The 20,823-nt window shown below is 41.3% G+C and overlaps 1 protein-coding gene across 1 annotated transcript in view; it reads right to left on the bottom strand.

Annotated features, from left to right (window-relative positions):
• Nucleotides 1-6,682: 6,682 nt before the first annotated feature.
• LOC306918994 (nucleolar complex protein 3 homolog) overlaps nt 6,683-20,823 on the bottom strand; it is a gene marked incomplete at its 5' end in the record, with an annotated part of 20,316 nt that continues 6,175 nt past the window's right edge. The window contains one exon of the mRNA XM_079531829.1: nt 6,683-7,067. Within this exon, the coding sequence (XP_079387955.1) occupies nt 6,945-7,067 (123 nt within the window). The 3' untranslated portion in view covers nt 6,683-6,944. The remainder of the gene's footprint in view (nt 7,068-20,823) is intronic.

Below are 20,823 nucleotides of genomic sequence, written 5' to 3'. Positions count from 1 at the left end.
GCATGCACTCGGGACATTGTGTCACCAGGTCTTGAATCTCCGTCTCCAGCCCGGGCCACCACACACTCATGTGTGCCCGTTCTCTGCACTTGTTGATGCCTTGGTGTCCGTCGTGCAGCCGGTGGAGTATCTCTCTTCTCATACTGTGAGGGATCACTATGCGGTCTCCGTACAGCACAAGACCCTTCGATGTTGACAGGCTGTGACCGCAGTGGTGATATGCTTTGCCTTGCGCTGGTACACTGCCCACGTACTTCGGCCATCCCTCTTTGACCAGTCTGCTCACCACCAGCAGGTCGTGGTCCGCTCTTGTCTCTCGCTTGATCCTTTCTAGTTTGGATGGTGACACAGGCCACGCCTCGTGAGCTGCATCCTCAAACGCTGAAACATCACTGGTCAGGTCCGACACCTCACTCAGGATCACAGATAATGGCTGTCTGGAAAGCGTGTCAGCCACTGTCAATGTTTTCCCAGGCACGTATTCTGCAATGGGGTTGAACCTCATCAGACGCATCAGCAGCCGCTGGCATCTCAGGGGAACAGTATCAAGGTCTTTGCTGTTAATCAACGGAACCAGCGGTTTGTGGTCTGTATGGACTGTGAAGCTGTCCAGGCCATATAGGTACGTGGAAAATCGTTCGCAGGCCCAAACAGCAGCAAGACACTCTTTCTCTATCTGCGCGTAGCGCTTCTCAGCATCAGTCAGTGTCCTTGAACAGAATGCCACCGGTTTCAGTCCATCCGGGTGTCTCTGTAGCAGTACTCCGCCCAGCCCGTAGCTGCTCGCGTCAGCACTCACTACCGTGGGTTTGTTCACATCGTAGAATGCCAGTGTAGGTGCGGTAGAGATAAGTCGCTTCACCTTATTGAATGCACCGTCCTGTGGCGCGTCCCAGGTCCATACGGCATCGCATTTCAGCAGGTCGTTGAACGGCTTTATCACTTCTGACAAGTTTGGCAGGAAGCGCCCGAGATAATGGACCATGCCCAGGAACATTCTCAAGCCTGGCACGTCACATGGTGGCTGTAGCCCTGTGATGGCGCTTACTTTTGAGGGGTCAGGCTGGATGCCCTCACTGTCGATCCGATGCCCCAAATAGTTCAACTGTTTCTGCCGCAGGAAGCATTTCTTGTCGTTGAGCTTCAGACCAGCGCTCTCCATGATATGTAGAACATTCTGGAGTCTCTCCTCGTGCTCTTTGTCGTCTCTGCCATGAACCAAGACGTCGTCCATGTAGACTTCTACTCCCTCCTGGCCTCTGAACAGCACTGACATTTCTCTCTGAAAGATTTCCGGTGCGCTGGAGATCCCGAAAGGAAGCCGCTTGAAAAAGAATCTACCCACCGGGGTGATGAACGTGGTCAGTTTGGCTGTGTCCCTCTCGAGTGGAATTTGCCAGAAGCCACTTGCCGCGTCGAGCAGGGAAAACACTCGAGACTCCGCCAGCTTCGGTAATATGTCATCTATGGTGGGCAGAACAAATCTCTCCCTCTTCACAGCCGTGTTCAGTCGTTTGAGATCAACACAGATCCTCACCTCCCCGGTTTTCTTGGGAACTGGAACTATGGGAGCGCACCACTCCGTCGGCTCCGTGATCTCCTCTATGACGCCGCACTTGAGCATCCTGGCCAGCTCAGCCTTGACTTTGGGAAGCAGGGGGGCAGACACTCTCCTTGCTGTAGTAATGCTGTATGGGACAGCATCGTCCCGCAGTGATATTCTCACGGGCTTTATCTTTAAGAGACCCAGATCCGTCCCAAATGTGCTCTGCACCTCCTCCACTCTCTTCACAAGTCCCATCGCCGCCGCAACATCACGGCCCAACAGGTTGCTGCCATGATCCGTCTTGATCACGTGGATGTTGAACTTGTACTTCTGGCCTCTGTACTTGGTTACGGCAGAGAACAGTCCCAGACAGTTAAGCCTACCTCCGGGGCTCTCGAAAGCTCTGTAGTTGCTGGACAATTGGGGCCGGCGTGTGAGCTGCTGGAATGCGGTGTCCGAAATCACGCTTGCATCTGCTCCAGTGTCGATTGAAAGTGACAGGAGTGTCACAGACGTTCAATTTAACAGTCCATGGCTTATTGGAATCAGTCACGTAGAGGTACGTTGTTTTCACCTCACCAAGGAAGTGTCCGTCTGTGTAACCGTCGTAACCGTCATCATGCTGCTCCACCGTTGTCAGCTCATTCACCCTTGCAGAGCGGCACACAACCGCAAAGTGCCCAATCTTCTGGCAGTCTCTGCATTTTGCCTGCCTGGCTGCACATTGAGCGCTGTTCGGGTGGTCCCTCCCACACCTGAAGCACTTTGTTTCCCCGTCACGATGCCGTGACGCCTGGAAGCCGCCGCTGCCTCGTGCCCCTCCTCGTCCTCTGTGTTGTTGTTGTTGGAAAGGCGCAGCGCGCGCATCGTGTCTCACCTCATTCAATAATGCTGCAGCCCCACAGTTACAAGCACATGTGTGAGAGACTTCGCTCAGGAATGTAGCATCCCCCGAGCCAGCTTTAGCTTGTTGGCTAACTTGCCCCTTAATCTGCTAACTTGCCCCTTAATCTGCTCAGACTGTCTCACCAGTTCCACTGCCTTCTCCAGTGTCAAATCAGCAGTCAGCTGTAGCCTCTCTGACATTTCTTTATCCAGGATCCCAATCACCAGTTTATCCCGAATATTTTCAATCTTCACCGGACCAAACTGACAGGTCGCGGCCAGCGCATAGAGCGCCCGTATGAATTCCTCCGCAGACTCGCCCCTCTTTTGCGAGCGGAGGTAAAACCGAGCCCGCTCATGGACAATGTTCACTCTCGGGACAAAGTAATTATTCAGCTTCCCCAACACAGTCTCATAGTCATTATTGTCCTCCCCTACCGCGAAAAGTAGCGTGTTGAAAACTTGCTCAGCCTCCTTGCCGAGTGCATACAGCAGCGTGCTAACCTGAACGGCACCATCCTCCAGGTTTAGCTTCGCTACCAACCGGTAGCGTTGGAACAGCTGCCTCCACTCCGGCCACAGCTCCGGGCGGGTGAAATCAAAGGTTTCGGGAGGATTAAACTTGGACATCTTCTCAGCTTTACTTCTGACACCATGTGCAGGTTATGACCGATATAATGAGTAACTCTTGACAACGTACTTTAACTGTAGAGGTAGTATTTATTTGGCTTCGGTTCACAGTTGCATCTCTTGTTTATATCACATGTAGTTGTATTACTTCCGGCGCGTGCGCCTCTCTATACAGTCCGGTCTTAAAGACACACACACATTGTTTCCGTCAGTACATTCATTCACATGACACTTGACATGAAAAGCTTTGAGAAGCATTGATTTTCAGCACCCAGAATAATTTTCAGACATGCAGTGTCTGCTGGCGAACACTAGATGGGAGCAAAACGTCGGTTTTCCAGTCTGTTCAGCATGACACATTATTTTAAACCATATACTTCATCTGTCTCTCTCGCTCTCTCTCTCTCTCTCCTGTCAAGGACCCCCAAAATTATACTCATAATAGCCTGCGGACCCCCTCCCCTGCCCGGGGGCGGACCCCCTCCCCTCCCCTCCCCTCCCCGGGGGCGTAACCCCCATTTGAAAATATATATGCCAAGGACCCCCATTAGAGAAGATTATTTTTACGGCAGTGATTTTCAACCATTTTCATTCCAAGGATATATATCAATCGGGATAACACAACTATAGAACCAAGAGGAGATCTGGGCACACTTAATGTTAAAGGAGGAAAACTTTATTCAACCGACATGTTTGGACCTAGACGGTCTTCACCAGGGCTTCATTGTCTCCACCAGGCCGAAGGCATGGGGAGAGAGTATGTTTTGCACTCCGTCCGTCCGTGTGTCCGTCCGTCCGCCCGTGTGTCCGTCCGTCCGTGTGTCCGTCCGTCTGTGAACAGCTAATCTCCGGCACCGTTAACCCGGTCGATGCCAAATTTTGCACACACACTCCCTGGATGCCAACGATGAACCTCTGCCCCAAAATTTCCAGAACGGCCTGTTATAGCGCCACCAGGAGGCCGACTTTTGAAATACACATTTTTTGATATTACTCCTCCAGATTCTGTCCAAAAATCCAGCAAATCGTTACACACTATCTCTATAGTCATGTGTTCAAGATGGATCCGTCCGATATTTCATATTCCACCCTAATTGACTAACATAGGCTTTCAAAGTTTGCAGGATTGGCCCTTTTGAAACAAAACGCCTCAAATCATGAATGCAGCGTGCATTTTACGTGAAATCACAGACTTTCCTACTAGGCTGAGGAGTATATCCCACCCTTTTCACATTGGCCTGTTATAGCGCCACCAACAGGTGGATTATTGCAAAACACATTTTTGGAACAAAATGCCTCAAATCATCCAATTAGCTCTTCGCTAAGTCCCACCCAAGCCCGTTGTTGGCCAATACCACGTTAGCGACGGTTACTAAGGTAGAAAACTGGTCACGCTTGCAATGCTGGTCAAAATGTTTAAGCAATGTCAATAAATATATTTGCTGTAGGCCTACAGCATGTGTGGACCTCAGAAAGAGGGTTTGTTTTCTTACCTTGTTATGAGCAAACTAGTCCGTTCCATGAATTATTTCGCTCCGTTGTGCAGTTTAATAGTACATATTAGAAATAAAAATAGGCTCTCATTGACTTCCATTGTAACGGGGGAACAGCTCTCAAAGTCACTCTTTTAGAACACTAAGCTGGTTCTGACCGTTTATGACATCAGGAAAACTCACTCACTTTTATTTTTAATAAAAAATGTCAACGTTGTCTTGTCTGTTTTTGTTTTGATTTCAGTGTTGCCACATTGTGTGAGAGAAATAAGCCAACCCACCTCCAAAAACAAGCCAACTCTTAAAGCCAAATCAAGAAAAACAAGCCAAAACAAACACAATCATATGACCATATATAATCATAATAAAAAGATTGTATGCCTTTATCATTATAAATACTATGTAGGCCTATGTCTATGATAATTAATGTTTTGGTAATGTATTACATACACTAATTATTAGCCTTAAGCCAAAAGTAGCGGGAAATAATCAGACCTGGCAACCCTGACAAGTTTGTGTGGAAAGAAGTTCCGGTTTGCCTCCAAATCTGTACACACACTTCTGAAGTAGCCTCGGTCTCAGCCTTCCATCCAGGCCGTTGGATGTAAACAAATGTATTTGATCTCGTCCACTTGTCGCAAACACCATACACAATTTTGGACGCGTTTGAGGGAGACACTTTAGGAGAAATGTCTGGGACTGCAGCTGGGTGCATCTCAAACAGCATGGAGACTTGTTTACAAACGAGAGTTGGGAACACCAGAACCGCTTCACTGTATATCTCCAACCAAAATAGTTACTTTATAAATCTATCAAAAGACGAAAAGTTTTCCTGATGTCATAAACTGTCAGAATCAGCTTTTGTTGTGTTCGCTTATGTGCTAACTGACTGACTTTGAGAGCCAGGTATTTGACCAGCATGCAAGCGTGACCAGTTTTCTACCTTAGTAACCGTCGCTAACGTGGTATTGGCCAACAACGGGCTTGGGTGGGACTTAGCGAAGAGTGAATTGCCATTAATGGAACAAATGGCACCGTTTTCACATTGTCCTATTATAGCGCCACCAGGAGGCCACAACCTGACCTGGCCTGGTGGAGACCTGTGCCCCGAGGGGCACTTTTTCTAGTTCAGATATGCTTTTAGAGCGAATGTTTTTAACTCAAATCTTTGCTTCTGTGGGGGTCCCTGGGAGGGAGGGTCTGTGGGGGTCGCTGGGAGGGAGGGTCTGTGGGGGTCCCTGGGAGGGAGTGTCTGTGGGGGTCCCTGGGAGGGTCTGTGGGGGTCCCTGGGAGGGAGGGTCTGTGGGGGTCCCTGGGAGGGAGTGTCTGTGGGGGTCCCTGGGAGGGAGGGTCTGTGGGGGTCCCTGGGAGGGAGGGTCTGTGGGGGTCCCTGGGAGGGTCTGTGGGGGTCCCTGGGAGGGAGTGTCTGTGGGGGTCCCTGGGAGGGAGGGTCTGTGGGGGTCCCTGGGAGGGTCTGTGGGGGTCCCTGGGAGGGTCTGTGGGGGTCCCTGGGAGGGAGTGTCTGTGGGGGTCCCTGGGAGGGTCTGTGGGGGTCCCTGGGAGGGAGGGTCTGTGGGGGTCCCTGGGAGGGAGTGTCTGTGGGGGTCCCTGGGAGGGTCTGTGGGGGTCCCTGGGAGGGTCTGTGGGGGTCCCTGGGAGGGAGTGTCTGTGGGGGTCCCTGGGAGGGTCTGTGGGGGTCCCTGGGAGGGAGGGTCTGTGGGGGTCCCTGGGAGGGAGTGTCTGTGGGGGTCCCTGGGAGGGAGTGTCTGTGGGGGTCCCTGGGAGGGAGTGTCTGTGGGGGTCCCTGGGAGGGTCTGTGGGGGTCCCTGGGAGGGAGGGTCTGTGGGGGTCCCTGGGAGGGTCTGTGGGGGTCCCTGGGAGGGTCTGTGGGGGTCCCTGGGAGGGTCTGTGGGGGTCCCTGGGAGGGAGGGTCTGTGGGGGTCCCTGGCAGGGTCTGTGGGGGTCCCTGGGAGGGTCTGTGGGGGTCCCTGGGAGGGAGGGTCTGTGGGGTGTCGGGCCGGGTCGGGTTCAACGTTTTAGGCCTGATTAAAGCTCTAAATAGGAATATAAAACAATATAAAACAATAAAACACGACGACGACAAACCTTTTCACTACATCTTTAATGAAGAACGTCAACATCATGAAACCAAAGACTTACAGGATGACGTTAAAACTAAACAAACCAAAGACTTACAGGATGATGTTAAAACTAAACAAACCAAAGACTTACAGGATGATGTTAAAACAATAAGTTGTATAAAACTAAACAAAAAGCATGACTGGAAATATAGAATGTTGGAGTCTTTCCTTTTACACATTTAACACAAAATACACTCCTGTGTGTGTGCGCGTGTGTGTGTGTGTGTGTGTGTGTCAAGTGTGTGTGTGTCAGTGTGTGTGTGCGTGGCTGAAGTCCAGAGGGGTGTGTGTGTCCTGACAGGCTGACAGGACGGAGGTCACTTCTCTCTGGAGGTCAGAGTCCAACAGGACAGACCCTAGTGTGAACCGATCCTGAAACACACACACACACACACACAGGAGTTGAATTTTCTTTCTTTTTTTAAACTTGTTTATTGCCATTATAAAATCATTTACAGGCAATTTCATTTCATATTACAAGACATGTTCATTTTCTCTCAGTTAATTTTTTTAAGTGTAAAGTAAAGTAAAATAAGTGACATTACAAGAAAAAGAAAGAAAACAAACTAAAATACATAGTAAAATATAGTAATATTATTTGCCCTGCGAGTGCCTTGGGGGTGAACACTGTGATATGGGAGGTTTTAATGTAGGGTGTCTGGGCAGCGTTTATATTAGTAGAATCTGCTTCCAGATATTCTGCCACTAACTCCCATCTCCTTTTGAAGTTAGGGAGCTTCATTTGTAACTAGTCATATATTCCATCTTATATATTTGTTTAACTTTTTCTAGCCACTGATCAATAGTAGGTGGGTTGGGTTTCATCCAATTAAGTGTCACAATCTTTCTTGCAACTATCGACAGAATATGCATTATATAGCACTGGTCATTATATAGCACTGGTCATTATATAGCACTGGTCATTATATATAGCACTGGTCATTATATAGCAAGCACTGGTCATTATATAGCACTGGTCATTATAGCACTGGTCATTATAGCACTGGTCATTATATAGCACTGGTCATTATATAGCACTGGTCATTATATAGCACTGGTCATTATAGCACTGGTCATTATATCACTGGTCATTATATAGCACTGGTCATTATATAGCACTGGTCATTAGAGCACTGGTCATTATATAGCACTGGTCATTATAGCACTGGTCATTATATAGCACTGGTCATTATATAGCACTGGTCATTATATCACTGGTCATTATATAGCACTGGTCATTATATAGCACTGGTCATTATAGCACTGGTCATTATATAGCACTGGTCATTATATAGCACTGGTCATTATATAGCACTGGTCATTATATCACTGGTCATTATATAGCACTGGTCATTATATAGCACTGGTCATTATAGCACTGGTCATTATATAGCACTGGTCATTATATAGCACTGGTCATTATAGCACTGGTCATTATATAGCACTGGTCATTATATAGAACTGGTCATTATATAGAACTGGTCATTATAGCACTGGTCATTATATAGCACTGGTCATTATATAGCACTGGTCATTATAGCACTGGTCATTATATCACTGGTCATTATAGCACTGGTCATTATATAGCACTGGTCATTATATAGCACTGGTCATTATATATAGCACTGGTCATTATATAGCAAGCACTGGTCATTATATAGCACTGGTCATTATATAGCACTGGTCATTATATCACTGGTCATTATATCACTGGTCATTATATAGCACTGGTCATTATAGCACTGGTCATTATAGCACTGGTCATTATAGCACTGGTCATTATATAGCACTGGTCATTATATAGCACTGGTCATTATAGCACTGGTCATTATATCACTGGTCATTATATAGCACTGGTCATTATAGCACTGGTCATTATATAGCACTGGTCATTATATAGCACTGGTCATTATATAGCACTGGTCATTATAGCACTGGTCATTATAGCACTGGTCATTATATAGCACTGGTCATTATAGCACTGGTCATTATAGCACTGGTCATTATATAGCACTGGTCATTATATAGCACTGGTCATTATATAGCACTGGTCATTATAGCACTGGTCATTATATAGCACTGGTCATTATATAGCACTGGTCATTATATAGCACTGGTCATTAGAGCACTGGTCATTATAGCACTGGTCATTATAGCACTGGTCATTATAGCACTGGTCATTATATAGCACTGGTCATTATAGCACTGGTCATTATATAGCACTGGTCATTAGAGCACTGGTCATTATAGCACTGGTCATTATATAGCACTGGTCATTATATAGCACTGGTCATTATATCACTGGTCATTATATAGAACTGGTCATTATAGCACTGGTCATTATAGCACTGGTCATTATAGCACTGGTCATTATATAGCACTGGTCATTATATAGAACTGGTCATTATAGCACTGGTCATTATAGCACTGGTCATTATATAGAACTGGTCATTATAGCACTGGTCATTATAGCACTGGTCATTATAGCACTGGTCATTATAGCACTGGTCATTATAGCACTGGTCATTATATAGAACTGGTCATTATAGCACTGGTCATTATAGCACTGGTCATTATAGCACTGGTCATTATATAGCACTGGTCATTATATAGCACTGGTCATTATATAGCACTGGTCATTATATAGCACTGGTCATTATATAGCACTGGTCATTATATAGCACTGGTCATTATAGCACTGGTCATTATAGCACTGGTCATTATAGCACTGGTCATTATATAGAACTGGTCATTATATAGAACTGGTCATTATAGCACTGGTCATTATAGCACTGGTCATTATAGCACTGGTCATTATAGCACTGGTCATTATAGAACTGGTCATTATATAGAACTGGTCATTATATAGCACTGGTCATTATAGCACTGGTCATTATAGCACTGGTCATTATATAGAACTGGTCATTATAGCACTGGTCATTATAGCACTGGTCATTATATAGCACTGGTCATTATAGCACTGGTCATTATAGCACTGGTCATTATATAGCACTGGTCATTATAGCACTGGTCATTATAGCACTGGTCATTATAGCACTGGTCATTATAGCACTGGTCATAATATAGCACTGGTCATTATATAGCACTGGTCATTATAGCACTGGTCATTATAGCACTGGTCATTATATAGTACTGGTCATTATAGCACTGGTCATTATAGCACTGGTCATTATAGCACTGGTCATTATATAGCACTGGTCATTATATAGCACTGGTCATTATAGCACTGGTCATTATAGCACTGGTCATTATAGCACTGGTCATTATAGCACTGGTCATTATATAGTACTGGTCATTATAGCACTGGTCATTATAGCACTGGTCATTATAGCACTGGTCATTATAGCACTGGTCATTATAGCACTGGTCATTATAGCACTGGTCATTATATAGCACTGGTCATTATAGCACTGGTCATTATAGCACTGGTCATTATATAGCACTGGTCATTATAGCACTGGTCATTATAGCACTGGTCATTATAGCACTGGTCATTATAGCACTGGTCATTATAGCACTGGTCATTATATAGCACTGGTCATTATATAGCACTGGTCATTATATAGCACTGGTCATTATATAGCACTGGTCATTATATAGCACTGGTCATTATATAGCACTGGTCATTATAGCACTGGTCATTATATAGCACTGGTCATTATAGCACTGGTCATTATAGCACTGGTCATTATAGCACTGGTCATTATAGCACTGGTCATTATATAGCACTGGTCATTATATAGCACTGGTCATTATAGCACTGGTCATTATATAGCACTGGTCATTATATAGCACTGGTCATTATATAGCACTGGTCATTATATAGCACTGGTCATTATAGCACTGGTCATTATATAGCACTGGTCATTATAGCACTGGTCATTATAGCACTGGTCATTATAGCACTGGTCATTATATAGCACTGGTCATTATATAGCACTGGTCATTATATAGCACTGGTCATTATAGCACTGGTCATTATAGCACTGGTCATTATAGCACTGGTCATTATATAGCACTGGTCATTATAGCACTGGTCATTATAGCACTGGTCATTATATAGCACTGGTCATTATATAGCACTGGTCATTATAGCACTGGTCATTATATAGCACTGGTCATTATAGCACTGGTCATTATAGCACTGGTCATTATAGCACTGGTCATTATAGCACTGGTCATTATATAGCACTGGTCATTATATAGCACTGGTCATTATATAGCACTGGTCATTATAGCACTGGTCATTATAGCACTGGTCATTATAGCACTGGTCATTATATAGCACTGGTCATTATATAGCACTGGTCATTATAGCACTGGTCATTATAGCACTGGTCATTATAGCACTGGTCATTATATAGCACTGGTCATTATAGCACTGGTCATTATAGCACTGGTCATTATATAGCACTGGTCATTATATAGCACTGGTCATTATATAGCACTGGTCATTATAGCACTGGTCATTATAGCACTGGTCATTATAGCACTGGTCATTATAGCACTGGTCATTATATAGCACTGGTCATTATATAGCACTGGTCATTATAGCACTGGTCATTATATAGCACTGGTCATTATATAGCACTGGTCATTATATAGCACTGGTCATTATATAGCACTGGTCATTATATAGCACTGGTCATTATAGCACTGGTCATTATATAGCACTGGTCATTATAGCACTGGTCATTATAGCACTGGTCATTATAGCACTGGTCATTATATAGCACTGGTCATTATATAGCACTGGTCATTATATAGCACTGGTCATTATATAGCACTGGTCATTATAGCACTGGTCATTATAGCACTGGTCATTATAGCACTGGTCATTATATAGCACTGGTCATTATATAGCACTGGTCATTATAGCACTGGTCATTATAGCACTGGTCATTATATAGCACTGGTCATTATATAGCACTGGTCATTATAGCACTGGTCATTATATAGCACTGGTCATTATAGCACTGGTCATTATAGCACTGGTCATTATAGCACTGGTCATTATATAGCACTGGTCATTATATAGCACTGGTCATTATAGCACTGGTCATTATAGCACTGGTCATTATAGCACTGGTCATTATAGCACTGGTCATTATATAGCACTGGTCATTATAGCACTGGTCATTATAGCACTGGTCATTATAGCACTGGTCATTATATAGCACTGGTCATTATAGCACTGGTCATTATAGCACTGGTCATTATATAGCACTGGTCATTATATAGCACTGGTCATTATATAGCACTGGTCATTATAGCACTGGTCATTATATAGCACTGGTCATTATATAGCACTGGTCATTATAGCACTGGTCATTATAGCACTGGTCATTATAGCACTGGTCATTATAGCACTGGTCATTATATAGCACTGGTCATTATAGCACTGGTCATTATAGCACTGGTCATTATATAGCACTGGTCATTATATAGCACTGGTCATTATAGCACTGGTCATTATATAGCACTGGTCATTATATAGCACTGGTCATTATATAGCACTGGTCATTATATAGCACTGGTCATTATAGCACTGGTCATTATATAGCACTGGTCATTATAGCACTGGTCATTATAGCACTGGTCATTATAGCACTGGTCATTATATCACTGGTCATTATATCACTGGTCATTATATAGCACTGGCCATTATAGCACTGGTCATTATAGTACTGGTCATTATAGTACTGGTCATTATATAGCACTGGTCATTATAGCACTGGTCATTATATAGCACTGGTCATTATATAGCACTGGTCATTATAGCACTGGTCATTATAGCACTGGTCATTATAGTACTGGTCATTATAGCACTGGTCATTATATAGTACTGGTCATTATATAGCACTGGTCATTATATAGCACTGGTCATTATATAGCACTGGTCATTATATAGCACTGGTCATTATAGCACTGGTCATTATAGCACTGGTCATTATAGCACTGGTCATTATATAGCACTGGTCATTATATAGCACTGGTCATTATAGCACTGGTCATTATAGCACTGGTCATTATAGCACTGGTCATTATATAGCACTGGTCATTATATAGCACTGGTCATTATATAGCACTGGTCATTATAGCACTGGTCATTATATAGCACTGGTCATTATATAGCACTGGTCATTATATAGCACTGGTCATTATAGCACTGGTCATTATATAGCACTGGTCATTATATAGCACTGGTCATTATAGCACTGGTCATTATAGCACTGGTCATTATAGCACTGGTCATTATATAGCACTGGTCATTATAGCACTGGTCATTATAGCACTGGTCATTATATAGCACTGGTCATTATAGCACTGGTCATTATATAGCACTGGTCATTATATAGCACTGGTCATTATATAGCACTGGTCATTATATAGCACTGGTCATTATATAGCACTGGTCATTATAGCACTGGTCATTATATAGCACTGGTCATTATAGCACTGGTCATTATAGCACTGGTCATTATAGCACTGGTCATTATAGCACTGGTCATTATAGCACTGGTCATTATATAGCACTGGTCATTATATAGTACTGGTCATTATAGCACTGGTCATTATATAGCACTGGTCATTATATAGTACTGGTCATTATATAGTACTGGTCATTATATAGCACTGGTCATTATAGCACTGGTCATTATATAGCACTGGTCATTATATAGTACTGGTCATTATATAGTACTGGTCATTATAGCACTGGTCATTATATAGCACTGGTCATTATATAGTACTGGTCATTATAGCACTGGTCATTATATAGCACTGGTCATTATATAGTACTGGTCATTATAGCACTGGTCATTATATAGCACTGGTCATTATATAGTACTGGTCATTATAGCACTGGTCATTATATAGCACTGGTCATTATAGCACTGGTCATTATATAGTACTGGTCATTATAGCACTGGTCATTATAGCACTGGTCATTATAGCACTGGTCATTATAGCACTGGTCATTATAGCACTGGTCATTATATAGCACTGGTCATTATATAGCACTGGTCATTATATAACACTGGTCATTATAGCACTGGTCATTATAGCACTGGTCATTATATAGCACTGGTCATTATAACACTGGTCATTATATAACACTGGTCATTATAGCACTGGTCATTATAGCACTGGTCATTATAGCACTGGTCATTATAGCACTGGTCATTATATAGCACTGGTCATTATATAGTACTGGTCATTATAGCACTGGTCATTATATAACACTGGTCATTATAGCACTGGTCATTATAGCACTGGTCATTATATAGCACTGGTCATTATAGCACTGGTCATTATAGCACTGGTCATTATAGCACTGGTCATTATATAGCACTGGTCATTATAGCACTGGTCATTATATAGTACTGGTCATTATAGCACTGGTCATTATATAACACTGGTCATTATAGCACTGGTCATTATAGCACTGGTCATTATAGCACTGGTCATTATATAACACTGGTCATTATAGCACTGGTCATTATAGCACTGGTCATTATATAACACTGGTCATTATAGCACTGGTCATTATATAACACTGGTCATTATATAACACTGGTCATTATAGCACTGGTCATTATATAGCACTGGTCATTATAGCACTGGTCATTATAGCACTGGTCATTATAGCACTGGTCATTATATAACACTGGTCATTATAGCACTGGTCATTATAGCACTGGTCATTATGGCACTGGTCATTATATAGCACTGGTCATTATAACACTGGTCATTATAGCACTGGTCATTATAGCACTGGTCATTATATAGCACTGGTCATTATAGCACTGGTCATTATAGCACTGGTCATTATAGCACTGGTCATTATATAGCACTGGTCATTATAGCACTGGTCATTATATAGCACTGGTCATTATAGCACTGGTCATTATAGCACTGGTCATTATAGCACTGGTCATTATAGCACTGGTCATTATAGTACTGGTCATTATAGCACTGGTCATTATATAGTACTGGTCATTATAGCACTGGTCATTATATAGCACTGGTCATTATAGCACTGGTCATTATATAGCACTGGTCATTATAGCACTGGTCATTATATAGCACTGGTCATTATAGCACTGGTCATTATATAGCACTGGTCATTATATAGCACTGGTCATTATAGCACTGGTCATTATATAGCACTGGTCATTATATAGCACTGGTCATTATATAGTACTGGTCATTATAACACTGGTCATTATAGCACTGGTCATTATAGCACTGGTCATTATATAGCACTGGTCATTATAACACTGGTCATTATATAGCACTGGTCATTATATAGCACTGGTCATTATAGCACTGGTCATTATACTGGTCATTATAGCACTGGTCATTATAGCACTGGTCATTATACTGGTCATTATAGCACTGGTCATTATAGCACTGGTCATTATATCACTGGTCATTATAGCACTGGTCATTATATAGCACTGGTCATTATAACACTGGTCATTATAGCACTGGTCATTATAGCACTGGTCATTATAGCACTGGTCATTATATAACACTGGTCATTATAGCACTGGTCATTATAGCACTGGTCATTATATAGCACTGGTCATTATAACACTGGTCATTATAGCACTGGTCATTATAGCACTGGTCATTATATAGCACTGGTCATTATAGCACTGGTCATTATAGCACTGGTCATTATAGCACTGGTCATTATAGCACTGGTCATTATAGCACTGGTCATTATAGCACTGGTCATTATAGCACTGGTCATTATATAGCACTGGTCATTATAGCACTGGTCATTATATAGCACTGGTCATTATAGCACTGGTCATTATAGCACTGGTCATTATAGCACTGGTCATTATAGCACTGGTCATTATAGTACTGGTCATTATAGCACTGGTCATTATATAGTACTGGTCATTATAGCACTGGTCATTATATAGCACTGGTCATTATAGCACTGGTCATTATATAGCACTGGTCATTATATAGCACTGGTCATTATAGCACTGGTCATTATATAGCACTGGTCATTATAGCACTGGTCATTATATAGCACTGGTCATTATAGCACTGGTCATTATATAGTACTGGTCATTATAGCACTGGTCATTATATAGCACTGGTCATTATATAGCACTGGTCATTATATAGCACTGGTCATTATATAGCACTGGTCATTATAGCACTGGTCATTATAGCACTGGTCATTATATAGCACTGGTCATTATATAGCACTGGTCATTATATAGTACTGGTCATTATAACACTGGTCATTATAGCACTGGTCATTATAGCACTGGTCATTATAGCACTGGTCATTATAGCACTGGTCATTATATAGCACTGGTCATTATAGCACTGGTCATTATATAGCACTGGTCATTATAGCACTGGTCATTATACTGGTCATTATAGCACTGGTCATTATAGCACTGGTCATTATACTGGTCATTATAGCACTGGTCATTATAGCACTGGTCATTATATCACTGGTCATTATAGCACTGGTCATTATATAGCACTGGTCATTATAACACTGGTCATTATATAACACTGGTCATTATAGCACTGGTCATTATAGCACTGGTCATTATAGCACTGGTCATTATAGCACTGGTCATTATAGCACTGGTCATTATATAGCACTGGTCATTATATAGCACTGGTCATTATAGCACTGGTCATTATATAACACTGGTCATTATAGCACTGGTCATTATAGCACTGGTCATTATATAGCACTGGTCATTATAGCACTGGTCATTATATAACACTGGTCATTATATAGCACTGGTCATTATATAACACTGGTCATTATAGCACTGGTCATTATAGCACTGGTCATTATATAGCACTGGTCATTATATAGCACTGGTCATTATAGTACTGGTCATTATATAACACTGGTCATTATATAGCACTGGTCATTATAGTACTGGTCATTATATAACACTGGTCATTATATAGCACTGGTCATTATAGCACTGGTCATTATATAGCACTGGTCATTATATAACACTGGTCATTATATAACACTGGTCATTATAGCACTGGTCATTATATAGCACTGGTCATTATATAACACTGGTCATTATATAACACTGGTCATTATAGCACTGGTCATTATATAGCACTGGTCATTATATAGCACTGGTCATTATAGTACTGGTCATTATATAACACTGGTCATTATATAGCACTGGTCATTATAGTACTGGTCATTATATAACACTGGTCATTATATAGCACTGGTCATTATAGCACTGGTCATTATATAGCACTGGTCATTATATAACACTGGTCATTATATAACACTGGTCATTATAGCACTGGTCATTATATAGCACTGGTCATTATATAGCACTGGTCATTATAGCACTGGTCATTATATAACACTGGTCATTATATAGCACTGGTCATTATAGCACTGGTCATTATATAGCACTGGTCATTATATAACACTGGTCATTATATAACACTGGTCATTATAGCACTGGTCATTATAGCACTGGTCATTATATAGCACTGGTCATTATATAGCACTGGTCATTATAGTACTGGTCATTATATAACACTGGTCATTATATAGCACTGGTCATTATAGTACTGGTCATTATATAACACTGGTCATTATATAGCACTGGTCATTATAGCACTGGTCATTATACTGGTCATTATAGCACTGGTCATTATAGCACTGGTCATTATACTGGTCATTATAGCACTGGTCATTATATCACTGGTCATTATAGCACTGGTCATTATAGCACTGGTCATTATAGCACTGGTCATTATAGCACTGGTCATTATATAACACTGGTCATTATAGCACTGGTCATTATATAGCACTGGTCATTATAGCACTGGTCATTATATAACACTGGTCATTATAGCACTGGTCATTATAGCACTGGTCATTATAGCACTGGTCATTATATAGCACTGGTCATTATAGCACTGGTCATTATATAACACTGGTCATTATAGCACTGGTCATTATATAGCACTGGTCATTATATAGCACTGGTCATTATATAGCACTGGTCATTATAGCACTGGTCATTATATAGTACTGGTCATTATATAGCACTGGTCATTATATAGTACTGGTCATTATAGCACTGGTCATTATATAGTACTGGTCATTATAGCACTGGTCATTATATAGCACTGGTCATTATAGCACTGGTCATTATAGCACTGGTCATTATAGCACTGGTCATTATATAGTACTGGTCATTATATAGCACTGGTCATTATATAGCACTGGTCATTATAGCACTGGTCATTATATAGTACTGGTCATTATATAGCACTGGTCATTATATAGTACTGGTCATTATATAGCACTGGTCATTATATAGCACTGGTCATTATATAGCACTGGTCATTATAGCACTGGTCATTATATAGCACTGGTCATTATATAGTACTGGTCATTATAGCACTGGTCATTATATAGCACTGGTCATTATATAGCACTGGTCATTATATAGCACTGGTCATTATATAGTACTGGTCATTATATAGCACTGGTCATTATATAGCACTGGTCATTATAGCACTGGTCATTATATAGTACTGGTCATTATATAGCACTGGTCATTATATAGCACTGGTCATTATAGCACTGGTCATTATATAGCACTGGTCATTATAGCACTGGTCATTATATAGTACTGGTCATTATATAGCACTGGTCATTATATAGCACTGGTCATTATAGCACTGGTCATTATATAGCACTGGTCATTATATAGCACTGGTCATTATAGCACTGGTCATTATATAGTACTGGTCATTATATAGTACTGGTCATTATAGCACTGGTCATTATAGCACTGGTCATTATATAGTACTGGTCATTATATAGCACTGGTCATTATAGCACTGGTCATTATATAGTACTGGTCATTATATAGCACTGGTCATTATATAGCACTGGTCATTATATAGCACTGGTCATTATAGCACTGGTCATTATATAGTACTGGTCATTATATAGTACTGGTCATTATATAGCACTGGTCATTATAGCACTGGTCATTATAGCACTGGTCATTATATCACTGGTCATTATAGCACTGGTCATTATAGCACTGGTCATTATAGCACTGGTCATTATATAGTACTGGTCATTATAGCACTGGTCATTATATCACTGGTCATTATAGCACTGGTCATTATAGCACTGGTCATTATATCACTGGTCATTATAGCACTGGTCATTATATAGTACTGGTCATTATAGCACTGGTCATTATAGCACTGGTCATTATATAGCACTGGTCATTATATAGCACTGGTCATTATAGCACTGGTCATTATAGCACTGGTCATTATATAGTACTGGTCATTATATAGTACTGGTCATTATAGCACTGGTCATTATATAGCACTGGTCATTATAGCACTGGTCATTATATAGTACTGGTCATTATAGCACTGGTCATTATAGCACTGGTCATTATATAGCACTGGTCATTATATAGTACTGGTCATTATAGTGGTCATTATAGCACTGGTCATTATAGCACTGGTCATTATATCACTGGTCATTATATAGTACTGGTCATTATATCACTGGTCATTATATAGCACTGGTCATTATATAGTACTGGTCATTATAGCACTGGTCATTATATAGCACTGGTCATTATAGCACTGGTCATTATATAGTACTGGTCATTATATAGCACTGGTCATTATATAGCACTGGTCATTATAGCACTGGTCATTATATAGCACTGGTCATTATATAGCACTGGTCATTATAGCACTGGTCATTATATAGTACTGGTCATTATATAGTACTGGTCATTATAGCACTGGTCATTATAGCACTGGTCATTATATAGTACTGGTCATTATATAGCACTGGTCATTATAGCACTGGTCATTATATAGTACTGGTCATTATATAGCACTGGTCATTATATAGCACTGGTCATTATATAGCACTGGTCATTATAGCACTGGTCATTATATAGTACTGGTCATTATATAGTACTGGTCATTATATAGCACTGGTCATTATAGCACTGGTCATTATAGCACTGGTCATTATATCACTGGTCATTATAGCACTGGTCATTATAGCACTGGTCATTATAGCACTGGTCATTATATAGTACTGGTCATTATAGCACTGGTCATTATATCACTGGTCATTATAGCACTGGTCATTATAGCACTGGTCATTATATCACTGGTCATTATAGCACTGGTCATTATATAGTACTGGTCATTATAGCACTGGTCATTATAGCACTGGTCATTATAGCACTGGTCATTATAGCACTGGTCATTATATAGCACTGGTCATTATATAGCACTGGTCATTATAGCACTGGTCATTATAGCACTGGTCATTATATAGTACTGGTCATTATATAGTACTGGTCATTATAGCACTGGTCATTATAGCACTGGTCATTATAGCACTGGTCATTATAGCACTGGTCATTATATAGCACTGGTCATTATATAGCACTGGTCATTATAGCACTGGTCATTATAGCACTGGTCATTATATAGTACTGGTCATTATATAGTACTGGTCATTATAGCACTGGTCATTATAGCACTGGTCATTATATAGCACTGGTCATTATAGCACTGGTCATTATATAGTACTGGTCATTATAGCACTGGTCATTATAGCACTGGTCATTATATAGCACTGGTCATTATATAGTACTGGTCATTATAGCACTGGTCATTATAGTGGTCATTATAGCACTGGTCATTATAGCACTGGTCATTATATAGTACTGGTCATTATATAGCACTGGTCATTATATAGCACTGGTCATTATATAGCACTGGTCATTATAGCACTGGTCATTATAGCACTGGTCATTATAGCACTGGTCATTATATAGCACTGGTCATTATAGTGGTCATTATAGCACTGGTCATTTTAGTACTGGTCATTATATAGCACTGGTCATTATATAGCACTGGTCATTATAGCACTGTTCATTATATAGCACTGGTCATTATAGCACTGGTCATTATAGTGGTCATTATATCACTGATCATTATATAGTACTGGTCATTATATCACTGGTCATTATATAGCACTGGTCATTATATAGTACTGGTC

The sequence above is a fragment of the Electrona antarctica genome (assembly GCF_951216825.1).
Source record: "Electrona antarctica genome assembly, contig: scaffold_54, whole genome shotgun sequence".
In the NCBI taxonomy this organism is placed as follows: Eukaryota; Metazoa; Chordata; class Actinopteri; order Myctophiformes; family Myctophidae; genus Electrona; species Electrona antarctica.
This window is presented reverse-complemented; position numbering and strand designations above follow the sequence as displayed.